The following is a 16,227-nucleotide window of genomic DNA, read 5'->3' on the forward strand; positions in this document are numbered from 1 at the left end:
AAACTATATTACCCCTACATTTTTAAAATTTTGTTACTTGTAAAATATGCAACAAAAATGGTACCTCTTAAAATTTAAGAGGTCTCTCACTCCTATATTATATATAGTATAGATTGATGGTTGGTTCGTATTGTTTCGATTGTACCGTTTATATTCTCATAATACTATTTTACTTTAGTTGCTACTATATTTTTAGTGCATTATCTACTGTTGTATCGAAAGAAATTTTTAGAGATTTATGTTTTATTTTTAAGTTTGTGAATAGTAGCTATAATTTAACTTCGTACTTAATGTGTTACTCAACTTTATTTATTAAAAGTTATCACTTACAAAATTTATGTTGTTTAAACCGTGTAAGATACGGATACATAACCTAGTATTAATATTATTTGATGGTTTAAAAGCACGACATTAAATTAAAGACGTTGTGTGAAAGGCCTATTTAACCAAGAAACATCCCCACTTCCTGTTTCTTAATTTGCCTACAAAATTTGCCTACAAAAATTTCTTCTATTTAATAATTTCTTTTCATTGTTTATTTTTTTATTCCATAAAAATACGAAAACACATATCATTTTCCAAGTATAAAGACTTGTTTTATTAAAGAGACATGACATCAGAAATTTTATTATTTGTTTTTATGAATAAACAAAAAGTTTTGAGTTTGAATGAAAAAATCAAAGTCAAAGGTCAGCGTCAAGTAAAATCACATTACAAAAATGGCCAGATAATGAAATCCAAAGTCACCTAATTGCACATGCTTTGTTTCGGATCCACCTAATTCACTCTCCATTTCTATCACCTTTTTTTATATAATCAAAACTTTAATACGATTCTTGTAGCTAGGTGTATGGATATTACTAGTTAGGTTTTTCTTTTTTTGCAAATCAACTAGTATCCTACTAAGATTAAATTGCTTTTTTTTTCATTTGATTAACGTCTTATATATATTCCTTCCAATTAACTCATCTCACATATTTAACTAGCCAATCAACCAAACACGTTATATTTTTAGTCAACTTTTCATTTGATACCCACTATAGAGTGCGAGTTTGATAGCTTGAGTTTCGACATTACATATTAATAAAAAAACAATGAAACAAACATGCCTTGTACCTGTTTTCTTACACTACAACTATATTCTTGGGTTTTCTATTTCGTTTGTTATAGCGAATACATTGAAACCATTAATCTTTACGTCCGCATAACGCGCACGATCAAACCCACTAAAGTTTACATCTCATAGCCTTTTTTTGAGTTTTTATTTATGCAATAATATAAATTATTACTAACATACTCTAGCAAGATCAAACCCACGTGTTGCTACGAGCATTAAGTTATTTGTTTTGATGTATTTGCTATAGCAAACAAAAGATAAAAACCTAAAAATATAGTCATAGTATAAGCAAAATGTATCAAACTATACTTGTTTCATTGTTTTTTTTTATTATGCAACGTCCAAACTCACACAATGTGGTGGATACCAAACAAATAATAAACTCAAAATATATAATTCGTTAACAAGTTAGTTATATATGTGAGTAAATTAAAAGTAGAATAAAATAAATTAATTAATTAACTATTGTATTTACTATTTCGCAAGTGCAAGTAAAGGTGGAAGAATATTATTATGTTATTATAAAAGTATAATTAAAAAAAACCTATTGTACTTATTAAAAATTTATCTATTATAATAAAGTAAAATAATTGTAACACGTGTCAGCTTGTGGTTAATCCTCATAATTTTTTCCCTCAAAAACTAATATATGTCATTAATCAATAATTATTTATTTTCTTTTTACACTCCGTTTATATTATATCTATAATATGATTAAACTATTCACCTTTTTTTAAACTCTATTTATGTTATATCTATACACTTTTATAAAAATAAATATTTACATATTTTACTACTATACATTGTTAGAATATATTTCACAACAAACTTGGTGGAATCCAAAAATCAACAACAAACCGTGTTTGTTAAATATTGAAAAAAAATATATTTTTAAATATTATCATTAACTTATTATACTATGTATATTGTTGAATATTGTAAATAAAAAAACTAATATGCTTTCGATTTATGAAGTATTTTTTTAATCATTAAATTATAAATATATTCTAAAAAGTTGATCCATTTTTTTAAATTAAATCCATTTATCTATTGATTTTTTTACATTGTCAAATAAATTTATAAATTATAGATATATGATTTAAATCTATCTGTGTATTTTTTTCGGTTAATTTAGTAAACGATACGTATATGTGTTAAATTGTAAGAATAATATATACCAATCACTTTCAAGTATAATAAAGTTTATCATATTTAGTTCCTTGGGTTTTTTATTAAAGATTGTTTCGGGTTTTTTTGTGAAACTTAAATTTGATTGTTATGAGTTAAAAGTTAGTATATAAATCAGTACAAATTAACTACATTTGACTCAGATTTATTATAGGTAAACAATGGGTAATCTGAATATTTTTAAAAGTTTGAGAATGCAAATTGATTTATCGTCAAACTTGTTACGTGTTCAAAGTTTTGACTTGAAATGTAAAACAAATGAAAGTTAAAAGTTTTAATGTGATTGGTTTCGAATTTATTTTTAAGGACATTTTTTGGAAATAGTCAAAATATTCGGAATCTTGCACATTGAGTATATTTCTCATGACTATAAAAATTTAAGAAAAAATGACAAAAACTTCCGACATGCCACCTCTAGGCCTATCAGTGCTTCTAAGTTTTATCAATTTAGAAACATTTGTGTTAGCATTGACTTTCCTTAAATAGTGATCAGAATATTGTATGTGAAGCATGTCGATAAATTATGTATTACTTTATTTGTAACTTAAATATTTTGATCATCCCGTGTTTTACACGGGCTCTAAAACTAGTGATAGTATATAGTATAATTTTAGATAATTACAATTAGGGATGATATTGGAAATGATTTGAAATTAATATTGGTAGTATCCATCTCAAATATAATTGTAAACTTGTATCACATTCGTATTTCAACACCATAAGTTATTTATCAGGTAGTTACTTGTTAGCTTAGTAAGAATTGTACATTATGATTTTCAAATACATGTCGTGTTGTTAAATTATTATATAACTTTATTACCCTACAAAGTTAGAAATATAATAACTAAAAATTAGTGACTTGTGCATTATTCTATTGTCTATGGAAAATATGTTTTGGGTTTGATTAGGGCAAACAAGTATGTGTGTTTCGGATAATTGGATCGAGTATCACCTAATATCATATTCATCACGTACCTATAAAATTTTTTTAATATTAATTACATACCCGGTTTCATACCAGAATACTCATCTCGAATGTTTCATATGTTGGTTCTGCGCGTTCGCTTTTCCATCCTAATTTAAAAGGTTATTTTGCCGTACAATATAATTATAATCATTTATTCTAGAATGAAGGTATCCAGCTCATTTTTTTATATAATTTTCATTTAAAAAGAATCAGTTTATAGTGTAATTACAATATTAAGATAATGGACTTGGAGATCTTTATAACCCTTGTTAATTCTTATCGCAAATTAGGTATAAATAAAGTTCATATTTATAGTTTAATTAATATGGCATGTGCTTGTGTTAGGTGTCACTTTTTATTAATATTCAACTTAAAAGAACATACAACGTTCATTTTATATATAAGTTATCATAATTGAGAGTAAGAGTAAATAAGCAAATTGGGTCTTTTTTTTTCAAAACAAAACTTATAGCTGTTGTACTTTTGAGGATAGAAACAATATAAAATTAACCTTTGAGAAATAAAACAAGATATAGAAGAGATAAATGTGGGTATGTGTAGATCGAATGTATACGTATATTAAAAACAATGAGATGTTGCACGAGGTTCTATCAATAATGGTGTTGTGGCAAATCATGACAAAATCTCAAAGGTGGTCTCCACTAGATACTTTATAACAATATTGTTAGTAAATTAACACCCTAGCTTTTGATGCTAGAAGATGTGCGGAACTCTTGACGGATTCAAAGTTCAACACAGTACATGTTTTTAGTGTAATACTACAATTGAGACTTGTTATAAGCATTATTTGTAGTCTTAACTCTTAAGTGAGAAACAACCAGGCTATCACTAAACTCATAGGGCCGTGATATGTAATATATACTTATAACCCCCTATAATTAAAACCACAAACCTCCGTGTATTTATTAAAAGTGACATCTTAACTGAAATTCTTTCAAGATCAAAGGTCTTGAACCGTGATTGATTTTATTTTTCTCAAAAGTTGTCACCTTTTAAACTAGATAGATACATTTGTTTCTCCAAAACGTTATTTAAACCGTTATAGTTACTTCATTTGTCATGTTTTGAAAGCACTTGCCATAAATATAAACATTTAATACAAAGCACATTATATACACTTAGATGAGAAATTTATTAATAAGTTCCATAATCTTTTGGTAAAGCAATCTTTATTACTAATATTTTAAACTGCCTAAATAAATAATGCAATAAAACGTGTTAACTAATGATTTTCTTTTAACATGCACGCGAATAACCCCAACCAATTCCCTTAAAACATATATATGTAATGCCAATTTTACATCAACTCATTGTCGTCTCCAACAAATAATTTGATGACTAAGTACAAATTAATTTATACAACAAAATTTTAAAATATGTTATTAATCTTTGAACTTCTAAGTTATGAATACCATCTCCACTCTTGATTTTGATACGTGTAAGTTGACAATACAATCGTAAGTATACATATACACCAAACTGTTTACATTAGTTAATTATTTTAACAATTAATTATGAAATTAATAACACAAATTTAAGACTAACAAGTCCGAAAACACTACATATCAAGGAAGACAGAAACACATTGAACCATTCTTTTGACCACAATCACACACAAAAAAACACAAACCATCAAAAAAGCGCACGATGGAAATAGAGTAAACATCTATTTCCACTCTAGCAAAAGCCTTGGTTCGAATCTTGTTTCCTTTGCTTCCTATCATATGCTATTGAAGGCCACCTACCTACCCGAAGTTGCGTAGGTGTTGTCGGATCTTATGAGTTTTCCAGTAACAAGTTCTAATTGTTTTACCTAAGCGCAAGGAGACCTCAAGCACATAAAGGCAAGAGGTGTACAAAAAGCGCACTTAAGACAAAGTGCATAGGAAATCAGCATGAAGCGCAAGCCTTTCATACAAACAAGGTTCTGTGCATCAGGATTCAGGATGTACGTGTATCTTCTTAGATTGTGCACACAAGTTATTATATGTTAAATGATATGGTGTTTATTTGTCTAAATTTTGGGTAATTGAAGCTAGAAACCTGTTATAATTGCTAAGAAAGTTTAAATAGGCAATCACGCCGCACATATGAAAAGCTTAGTTTTTAAACCCTGTCACCTAAGGGTGCCTCATCATGAGGCGGACCGACCCTATAACTAAGGTGGGCAATTGCCCCCCTTGAAAAATTATATATAGGGTAGATTTTAAGCAAAAATCTTGATTACCCCCCTTAAAAATTTGGTTAAGCACCCAGATTGCCCTAAGCAACCCTGTTCTTCGGTATATTTATGGCTTGGTCGACACCATCGGAATTATGTTTAGGTAGAGTAGAAGTTGTGAACAAATGAGGAAGAAGATGAATAGTAGTTTGAGAATAAATGCGGAGTGAGATGGTAAATGATTTTACTAGTGCTAATAAAAAAAGGTGCATGTTCCAATGACTGACGATTGCTTTTGTACTATGCTTGTTATTTTTATATTTAACTTTTATTATATTATTTTATTGTATATTTGTATATGTTTGTTCACTCAAAATATCTATCTTTTAATTTCTATTTGTCACTCAAGTTTGATATGTTTTTCATTATATTTGATTTGAAACAACCCGAATCGAAAAAAAAATTAATATACAGCGATAGACAAATAACTCTAAAAATTGTCGCCCCCATGAAAAAATTTTCTGGGTCCGCCACTGGCCACATGCTTTTTAAAACCAAGCTCATGGTTACATTAAGACTTATGAAATATCACAAGTCAAAATCCCTACAGCCATACAGTTGGCAACTAAAGACAATGATTGGTTCACTACAACAAAATTGGTGCTCAAGTTCCATAGCACAATCCATGGTCCATGAACAAGTTCATTTCATAAGGCACACTCAAAATTTCAGATTCAAAAAAACATAAACTAGAAAACTCACCCTTAATCTTAGATATGATGTGTGTTTCAAGAAGCTAGAGAGTTTTTACAGAAAAGTTTCATTTTTCATCTTCTCCGAGGCTGGTTCAAAACGAGCATTGACAGTAATTTGCAGTTTATTTCAAGAAAGTAGCCGAAATCTCGCCTTGATGGCAGCAAGGCAGTTTACCAGCGCTGACCCTTGCCTGAGCACCTTTTGCGCTTTTGCTTACCATGACGGCATTTTTTTTATTAGCCACCGGTTCTTCTTAAGTAAACGCTTCATCAAGGTTTCATTGTTTAATCGCTCGAGAACGGTAGAATAAAACTCCCAATGTGGGCTTTGTTCATCAATAGCACCTTGACCAAACGGATGTTGCGCCACATACGTCCTCACGTCATCCGCAGCTGCCAAACCTTCAAGATAGGGTTGGAGTTCACCTTCAGGACCTGGAAGAACAACCACCAACACTTTTTAAAACATTGTAATTTGTATATTTAGTGTATTAAATATGATTAAAAAACTATAGCTCACCTAAGAAGTTATCATCACTATTCTTGTAGCTGTAAGAAGCAGGAAAGATTCCAGTATACTTCTGCAAGATTAACAATATAAACATTAATAAATAATGAGTATTTATCTGTATTTGATATTTTGATAAGGTGATGATCTTACAGGATTGAGCAATCCCTTGTATGGAGAATCATCCACCAACAATGTATTTGATTCATTAAAAGTTCCTTTCACCCATTTATTGTTAGGACCATCTTCGTCCCAAATTTTTCGTAGATCCTTCATGACTATAGACTTATGTTTGACTTCAAGAGTGTCAATACAAGAATTTAGGCATTGGCATCTATCCTGAATTTCAATAAGTAAATGGGTTCAAATTTGTCACCTCTGATAAAAGTATTACTGACAAATAATATTTATTACTCAACCACACAAAAAGCAGTTTCCACCTCAAATCTCTCACCAGAAAGTAAACCAGCGGGTCTAATTTTTTCCTACAATTACAAAATTATTACTTGTGGGTAAATGAAAAGAATAAGTAAATAAATAAATAAACTGAAAAATACCAGGTTCTTGAAGACCAAATGGCAACATGGAATCTCTCAAGGCAAAAACGTAAGAAATCATCCAAATATGGTCTCTTGAAAACTGCAAGCAAATTAAACTTGTTATACAAGAATTCACGGTTATCTGTAACAAGAAGTTAACTTTTAATTCCTACTTGCTCGTCCGTGCATGTATTTATCTGCTATAAAATCCTTTGGTCGGTCTGAAAGAACATCTGCAAGCAACCCGTTCACGTCAAGAATAAGAAGCTTTTTCACCGAGCCTTTCGGCTTCGTTTCCTCTTTTCTTACGCCAGTCACGTTAAGATTGGTTCTTGCCGTTAAGCTCATCGTACCAATACCATCTTTCATATGCTTTTCTCCTTGTGACACCCCATCACTAACGGCTTCTACAGCTTTACTTGTATTCTCACAAATGTCACCCGAGGCTGGATTATTGTTTATTGTTTGCCCCTTTTGCTCTTTTGATGCTGGAATAACAGCAGCTTCCATGTTTGGTAAGTACATCGGATCCAAATTTTCACCTAAAGTTGGCAACGTGTTCTCTGATTTCGGCTTCCTTTTCCTTTTTTTCTTACCATTGGCAACTTCTGTATGGTCTTGTTCTTTTGACACCATGTTTGCATCAGGAATTGCAGTATCCGAGGCCGTTTCATCATTTTTTACTTCAAGAACTATAGTTGTACTTGATCCTTCTTGTGTGTTCTCACGGGTACTTGAAATATCACCCAAATCTGGATTATTTTTCTTTTTCTCTCTCTTTCTCTTTTTTAATGCAGTATCATCTCTTGCAGTTGTACCTGAACTCGTTTCCACTTTCCTTTGCACGTCGACCTCCCCATGAAGATTTGTAGTCATACTTGAGTCCATCTCAACAGTACTGGCTGGAAATGACATTGATGTCTTGTTATCAACAGCTACAGATGTACCTATGCCAGTATTTGAATAGAATTGAGCTTCTGGTTTGCTATTAGGGTTTTCAATATCTTCTGTTTTCTCGGAATATCCTAGATTTGCATTCAACTTTTTCTTAAGGGCTCTTCTATTCTTTTTCTCTAATTTGGTGAGCTTAGGAGCATCATTACCATTATTTGTGGTTACACTTTCATCCAACTTACCACTGGCAACTTCTGAATGATCTCCTTTTGACACCACAGGTTCAAGAACTTTAGCTGTACTTAAGACTTCTTGTTTGCTCTCATGGTCGGTACTTAAAATGTCGCTCGAGTATGACTTCTTGCTTAATTTTCTCTTTTGTTTTTTGGATACAGGATTATCTGTTGAAGCTGAACCTGAACCTGAACCCTTCTCCTCATCTTTCAAAGCTTCCATGTTTTGTAGGTTATGTGGATTCAAAATTTCAGCTAAAGTTGCCTGCTTGTTCTTTGGATTCGGCTCCTTACCATTGGCAACTTCCGTATGATCTTGTTCTTTTGACATCATGTTTGCATCAGAAGTTGCAGCTTTAGCCGAGACTGTTTCACCACTCTTTACTTCAAGAACTTTAGTTGTACGTAATCCTTCATGTGTGCTCTCACAGGTACTTACAGCATCACCCAAGTCTGCATTCTTGTTTGATTTCCGCCGCTTTTGTTTTTTAGATGCTTGGCTGTCTGTTGAAGTGGTACCTGAGCCCGGCTCACCCTTGACAGCTTCCAAGCTTTCTGAGCAATGAGGATTCAAAATTTCAGCCAAAGTTAGCCGTTTATTCTTTAAATTCGCCTTCTTTTCCCTTTTATCCTCCTTACCATTGGCAACTTCCGTAGTATAATCTAGTTCTTTCGACAGCATGTTTGCATCAGCAGTTGTAGTTTTACTCAATCCTTCTTGTGTGCTCTCGCGGGTACTTAAAATGCCACCCGCATCTTGATTACTTTCCTTCGTTTTCTTTCTCTTTCTCTTTTTTAACTCTGTATTATCTGTTACATTTGTACCAGAACTCGTTTCACCAATGGTAGTTTCCACTTTCTTTAGCACTTGAACCTCCTCCCCATTAAGATTCGACATGTTCTTATCAACGGTTGCAGATGTACCTAAGCCGGTATCTTGTGTTTTTTGTAATGATTTCTTCCTATGCTTTCTATGTGAATTAGTGAGGTTAGGAGCATCATTACCATTATCACATTCCATCGTGATGCCTATGAAAGCAAAAGGTTACCAAATTAAACTAATTTGTGAGAAATCATCATGTTTGTACCTACAGATTACATTTTACAACAACCTATCATATTTATATCGATTGAGGCAATAATATTCAATGGTATTAAGATATATATATATATATACATAGGAACTAATGAATATTGGACATACATACATACATACCTAACTTCAATTTGTTCTCGGCGGAATTGATTGGTATTGACGGTTGCGCAACGGCGGCAGCGAATGTAAAAAGATCCCTTATAATTAATAATAATATCAATTTCATACCTCAACGTTTCTCATTTCTTCATTTTTCACATTAACTTTTCGATTATCTTTGCTTAATCCTCATAGTTATCAATATTGGCAATCATAGTTTAAAAGTTTTTTATAATTATTATTCCGAACTTGAACATGTGTTGTCGTAATTGTTTAACTAACAACACAATTATTATTCAATGTTTTTATCAATATAAAATATGATTTGGTGAATGTGATTGGTTGGAAAAACATGCGGCCCCGCTTCCCTTGCCACCAGCCCTCCTTGTTGAGGAGTGTAATGGTGTTTAACATCTTAAATGCTGAAGTGAAGTAGGGCTCACACCCATTACACTTATCTCTGAGTGAATCAGACGTGTCATCTGAATGATATTATTCAGACCTCAAACAAACAGAGCCTGTTAGTCTTATGATGATCTTAGTGTTGGAATAATAATTTACACACTATTGTGTTTTAATTACTCTTTTACCTGTTGATATAGCTACAACCACTTAAAATGATATTAAGTTGCTTAGGCATTTATCAATTAAAATTAATAATATTTGCTTTGAGCTTTTTTATGAAAGTATGGAAATAGAGTTCTTATTAAAGTATATTCTGAAAAATAATCTTTACATTAAATTTAAGATTGTAAAAAAAAGAGAAACTTATATCATAAATTGAAAATTATTTTGTCTTGCTAGATGAAATTGGTTATAAGACTGAAAGTGTAAATTTTAAGTTTCTAATTTCACAAAAAAAAGCCTTCAGGGAGGCCTTCATTATCATGTTTTGGATTATCATAACCAGTAACATGCTTGCATGCATGTCCCTCTTCATGGTGGTTTTGTTCTAGTTTACAAATTTTGGACGAATTATGTTGCAAACATCACTTACATATTTATAATCAATGATAATCTTAATCATACCTGGTTTGAATGATGATCCTAATTCCTGACGAAAAATAGTTGTGAACATTGATGAATTATATTCAAATGGGTTCAAATTTTTATACTAGAAATTTAGTTGACCATATCGGCAATCATATTTATGGAAGTATACTTCCAAATATAAGTGGAACACTGGAACTAGACTTTAATGATTGCGGAGTCGGAATTTCTTTTATCGGCTGATATACATATACTACGACCACTATAACAATTGCAAGTTATCAACTGTAAGCAGGGCGAAGTATACTTTAAGGCCCGGGGTCCCCCCCCCCCCCTCTCCGTTTTTTTCCGCAATAGTGTAAATTTCGATCGATAATGTCAGCCCAGCCCCCTGGTTTGTGAATTTTTGATATACATATACTACAACCACTAGAACAATTGCAAGTTATCAATTGTAAGCAGAGGCGAAGTATACTTAAGCCCCCCCCCCCCCACCCCCCACCGTTTTTTTCCGCAGTAGAGTAAATTTACCCGTTTCGCCCGAAATTTTTTATACGTAATGTAAATTTAACCGTTTTCGATAAAAAAATGTGAGCCCGGGCCCCTGGTTTGTGAATTTTTAATACATTTTGAGTCCTCCCCTCCTTCCCCCCATTGATATGTGTTGCATGTTTTCTTTACAAAAGTATATTTAAAAGAAAATGGATCTCAACGTTAAATTTATTATTGTATCAAAGCGGGAAACGAAGAAAGTAACAAGCCAATGATCACTAGTCCAAGTGCTTAGGATGAGGCACCGAAAGACTTCAGTTTAATAAGGAGGGTCTTCAAGTTAGGCCAGTGAAAGTGGAAACTTAGTTGAGAATTTATATTTTAAGTTTGAATCAACATAATGGATGTTTGAAGTCTTGAATAAAGCTGCAGTGTAGAGTGTTTTAGTAGACTTTCAAGCCCACACACAATTTTAGTAGTGAGTACTGAGTAGTGACTCTGGAATTCAACTAAAAGAATGACGCTGAATGTTAAATAACTAGAAAGTTGAAACTTGAAACTTTGGCCTTAAGACAAATTACAAAAAGTGTGAACTTGATTCATTATGCAATTACCAGACAAATTATAAAATTATAGTGTTTATTTACGTCTAAATTTTGAGTAAATAAATGATGCTAGAAACCTATTGCCTCATGTACAAAGACTGGCACGCTTTTGCGCTTGACGCCCTAGTTTTAAACACTATCACCCGCACACCCCCATGCTTTTAAAAACCAAACATCATGGTTACTAAAAGAATCACATATATTAGAGTTATAAAATTTCACAAGTCAAAATCTTCACAGACATTTATTTGGCAACATAACTAAATATAATCAATGGGTTCACTACAACAAAATTGGGTGTTCATGTTCCATGGCACAAACCATGGTCCATGAACAACTTCATTTCATAAGGTACAATCAAAATTTCAGACTCAATAAACATGTATTAGAAAACTTACCCTCGATCTTAAATGTGTTTCTAGAAGCTAATAGTGTTAGCAGCATCTTCTTCTTTTCCACTTGTTCTCCTTCTCTAAACGCTCCATAAAGGGTTTATTATTTAAACGCTCGATAAGGCTCGAGTAAAAGACCCAATCTGGGCTTTGTTCATCAATGACACCTTGACCGAACGGGTGTTGTTCTACATACGTTTTCACATCATCAGCAGCCGCCAAACCTTCAAGATAGGTTTGCAGTTCGCCATTAAGACCTGCAAAAGGGATCACCAACACTTTTTTACAATTTGTAAATAAATTTAATGCATAAAATAAAATTAAAAAAGCTCACCTAACAAGTTATCATCACTATGCATGTAGCTGTAAGAAGCGGGAAAGATTCCTGTATACTTCTGCAAAATTAACAATATAAAAAAATAAAAAAATGAGTACTTTATTTATGGTAACAAAATCATTATCTGTATTTGATATTTTGGTGCATGAAATAAGGTGATGATCTTACAGGATTGAGCAATCCCTTGTATGGAGAATCATCCACCAACAATGTATTTGATTCATTAAAAGTTCCTTTCACCCATTTATTGTTAGGACCATCTTCGTCCCAAATTTTTCTCAGATCTTTAACAACTACATTCTTATATTGGACATCAAGAGTTCCAACACCAGAATCTGTGCATTTGCAACCATCCTGTATTCCATATTACAGATTAGGGTTGCTCAATTTACAATAGGCGCAACTGAGTTGGTAAAAAATCAAAGGTGGCAACACGGGCAAGATGGATTGGGACCCGCAAAAACTTATAATCAACTTTTTTACAACTTGTATAGACAAGTGTTTTCATCCTTTATGTAGGGGTAACTTGCAAATCGTTTACAAAAACAATCCCAATAAATAACTAATATGTGAATTATGATCAGAATGGCAATACTGTTATAATACCAATCTAAAGCTCTAGATAAAACAATTTAGAAAGTTGCACTTTTAGCTAAAACTTCTAATCTTACCCGTTTGAGATAAACGTAAAAGCACAACCTATATTGGCTCTAAATGGTCAATATTGTCATGTCTGATAAAAATATTTCAAAACTCTAAGAGACATAACAAACTCAACGAGGCATAAAACTCACCCACAAAAAAAGCAGTTGCTTCTTCAAATCTCCCAACAGAAAGTTAACCACCGGAACCAAATTTCTCCTACAATTACAAAGTGCGTGAGTGCAAAACAAAGGGAAACAAGAGTAAATAAGAAAAAAAAAATTGAGCAATACATGAATCTTGAAGACCAAATGCCAACATGGAATCTCTCAAAACAAAAGGACAAAAATTCATCCACATATGGTCTCTTGAAAACTGCAAGCAAACAAAACTTGTTAAACAGGAATTCACAGTTATCTGTAACAAATTAGCAATTAAACTATTGTCCCAAGTCGTACTTGCTCGTCTTGTAATATATTTATCTGCTATAATATCATCTGGTAGGTCGGAAACAACATCTGCAAGTAACCCATTCACATCAAGAATAATAAGCTTTTTATCCGGGACTTTCAGCTCCGTTTCCTCTTTTCCTACATCATTCACATTAGCATCTTTCATATGCTCTTCTCCTTGTGACACGTCAGCACTAACTGCTTGCAGAACTTTACTTGTATTCTCACAGGTACTCAAAATGTCACCCAAGGCTGAATTATCGTTTATTTTCTGCCTCTTTTGCTCATTTGATACTAGATTATGTTTAGAAGCTTCCAAGTTCTGTAAGTACACGGGGTCCAAAATTTCACCTAAAATTGGCTTCTTGTCATTTGATTTCGGCTTCCTTTTTCTTTTTTCCTTACCACTCACATTAAGATTTGTAGTTTCACTCTCCCCAGTCTCACCAATGGCAACTTCTGAATGATCTTCTTTTGATGCCACGTTTGCATCAATTGTTGCAGTTATAGCCAAGACAGTTTTATCACCCTTTACTTCAAGAACTTTAGTTGTACCTAATCCTTCTTGCGTGCTCTGATGAGTACTTGAATTGTCACCCGTATCTGGATTATTGTTCTCCATTTTCTCTCTCTTTATCTTTTTTAATGTTGTATTATCTGTTGCATTTGTACCTGGACTTGTTTCCATTTTCTTTTGTACTTCAACATTACCATTAAGATTTGTAGTACCAGCTGGACTTGACATAGATGTCTTGTTATCAACAGTTTCAGATGTACCCACGCTATCAGGGTACGGCTTTTTCTTGAGAGCATTTCTCCTATTCCTTTTTTGTGATTTAGTGAGCATAGGAGGATTATTACCATTGTTTGTCTTTTCACTCTCCCCTGTTCTACCATTGGCAACTTCTGTTTGAACTTGTTCTTTTGCCACCATGTTTGCATCAGGAGTTGCAGTTTTAGCTGAAAGCGTTTCATCCTTCTTTAGTTCAAGAACTTTAGTTGTACTTGATCCTTCCTGTGTGCTTTCCTTGGTATTTAATCCTTCCCCAGTCTTACCAATGGAAACTTCTGAATGGTTTTCTTTTGACACCATGTTTGCATCAGGAGTTGCAGTTTTAACCGAGACAGTTTCATCACTCTTTAACTCAAGAAATTTTTCTGTACGTAATACTTCGTGTGTGCTTTCATTGGTACTAAATCCTTCCCCAGTCTTACCATTGGCAAATTCTGAATGATCTGCGTCTGACACCACGTTTGCATCAGGAGTTGCAGTTTTAGCCGAGACAGTTTCATCACTCTTTAGTTCAAGAACTTTAGTTGTACATAATCCTTCTTGTGTGCTCTCATGGTTACTTAAATTGTCACCCGAATCTGGATCTTTGTTCTTCAGTTTCTCTCTCTTTCTCTTTTTTAATGTTGTATTATCTGTTGCATTTGTACCCTGAACTCGTTTCCAGTTTCTTTTGTACTTCACCCTTACCAATAAGATTTGTAGTACCAGCTGGACATGACATTGATGTCTTGTTCTCAGCGGTTGCAGATGTACCTGACCTTGTTTCCATTTTCTTTTGTACTTCAACCTTACCATTAAGATTTGTAGTACCAGCTGGAGTTGACATAGATGCCTTGTTATCAACAGTTGCAGATGCACCTATGCTATTAGGATTTTCAGCATCTTCTCTTCTTTCTAAAAATCCTAGATTCGCATACAACTTTTTCTTTAGGGCTTTTCTCCTATTCTTTTTTTGTGATTTAGTGAGCATAGGAGGATCATTACCATTACTTGTCGCTTCACTCGCCCCCGTCCTACCACTGACAACTTCTGTATGAACTTGTTCTTTTGGCACCATGTTTGCATCAGGAGTTTCAGTTTTAGCTGAAATCATTTCATGCGTCTTTGGTTCAAGAGCTTTAGTTGTACTTAATCCTTCATGTGTGCTTTCACGGGTACTTAACGTATCACCCAAGTCTGGATTCTTGTTTAACTTCTGCCTCTTTTGTTTTTTTGATGCTGGTTTATCTGTTGAAGTGGTACCCAAACCCGTCTCACCTTTGGATGCTTCCAAGCTTTGTGGGTACCTCGGATTCAAAATTTCAACTAAAGTTGGGCCGTTTGTTATCCAACTCCAAGCTTTGTGGGTACCACGGATTCAAAATTTCAGATAAAGTTGGCTGTTTGTTATCCAAGTCCGGCTTCTTTTTACTTTTTTCCATACCATTCCCATTAACATATGTGGTTTCACTCTTCCCAGTCTTAATATTGGCAACTTCTTCTATTGACACCAAGTTTGCATCAGGAGTTGTAGTTTTACTTGCGACTGTTTCGTTACATGTTACTTCAAGAACTTTAGTCATACCAAATTCTTCGTGTGTGCTCTCAGGGGCACTTAGAGTGTCACCCAAATCTGGATTATTGTTATTCATTTTCTTTCTATTTCTCTTTCTCTTTTTTGATACAGTATTATCTGCTGCATTTGAACCTGAACTTGCTTTACCAGTGGTAGTTTCCATTGCCTTTTGTACTTCGACCTCCCTATTAAGATTTGTAGTCAAACTTGAGCCCGTCTCACCAGTGGCAACTTTTGTGTGCTCTTCTCCTATGAAATTTGAACTCTTTCCATCACCAGTACCAGCTGAACTTATGCCAATATCTTCTCTTTTTTCTAACGATCCTAGATCTGCAGTCAATACTTTCATGAGGGTTTTCCTCCTCTTCCTTCTCTGTGATTTAGTGAGCTT

General features: G+C 33.2%; 2 protein-coding genes across 2 annotated transcripts; both read right to left on the minus strand.

The window, feature by feature from the left end:
- Positions 1 to 6,394: 6,394 nt before the first annotated feature.
- On the minus strand, positions 6,395 to 9,646 carry LOC143593427 (uncharacterized). The gene is made up of 6 exons (XM_077073056.1): positions 7,430 to 9,646; positions 7,275 to 7,356; positions 7,112 to 7,202; positions 6,871 to 7,056; positions 6,730 to 6,790; positions 6,395 to 6,644 (listed from the first exon to the last, which is right to left on the minus strand). The coding sequence occupies exons 1-6, from the start codon at positions 9,402 to 9,404 to the stop codon at positions 6,424 to 6,426; spliced, it is 2,616 nt and encodes an 871-aa protein (XP_076929171.1). The 5' UTR covers positions 9,405 to 9,646; the 3' UTR covers positions 6,395 to 6,423.
- A 2,210-nt stretch (positions 9,647 to 11,856) lies between these two features.
- LOC143593430 (uncharacterized) lies at positions 11,857 to 16,216 on the minus strand. Its single transcript, XM_077073063.1, has 7 exons — positions 15,632 to 16,216; positions 13,495 to 15,567; positions 13,330 to 13,411; positions 13,189 to 13,255; positions 12,563 to 12,748; positions 12,392 to 12,452; positions 11,857 to 12,314 (listed from the first exon to the last, which is right to left on the minus strand). The coding sequence occupies exons 2-7, from the start codon at positions 15,074 to 15,076 to the stop codon at positions 12,100 to 12,102; spliced, it is 2,193 nt and encodes a 730-aa protein (XP_076929178.1). The 5' UTR covers positions 15,077 to 15,567; positions 15,632 to 16,216; the 3' UTR covers positions 11,857 to 12,099.
- Between the last annotated feature and the right edge of the window lie 11 nt (positions 16,217 to 16,227).

The sequence above is a fragment of the Bidens hawaiensis genome, unplaced genomic scaffold (genome assembly GCF_021521415.1).
Source record: "Bidens hawaiensis isolate Kalapana, Puna unplaced genomic scaffold, B.hawaiensis_p1.1 tig00042217_1, whole genome shotgun sequence".
NCBI lineage: Eukaryota > Viridiplantae > Streptophyta > Magnoliopsida > Asterales > Asteraceae > Bidens > Bidens hawaiensis.

Excerpts from the sequence above, each read along its gene's own strand:
- LOC143593430 (XM_077073063.1), bottom strand. The coding sequence starts at position 15,076 with ATGGTAAGGTTGAAGTACAAAAGAAAATGGAAACAAGGTCAGGTACAT. Across the intron at positions 12,453-12,562 it reads ACAAGGGATTGCTCAATCCT|AAGTATACAGGAATCTTTCC; the intron begins GTAAGATCATCA and ends TTAATTTTGCAG. Across the intron at positions 12,315-12,391 it reads TAGTGATGATAACTTGTTAG|GTCTTAATGGCGAACTGCAA; the intron begins GTGAGCTTTTTT and ends TCCCTTTTGCAG.
- LOC143593427 (XM_077073056.1), bottom strand. The coding sequence starts at position 9,404 with ATGGAATGTGATAATGGTAATGATGCTCCTAACCTCACTAATTCACAT. Across the intron at positions 7,203-7,274 it reads ATTTGGTCTTCAAGAACCTG|GAAAAAATTAGACCCGCTGG; the intron begins GTATTTTTCAGT and ends TTGTAATTGTAG. Across the intron at positions 6,791-6,870 it reads ACAAGGGATTGCTCAATCCT|AAGTATACTGGAATCTTTCC; the intron begins GTAAGATCATCA and ends TTAATCTTGCAG.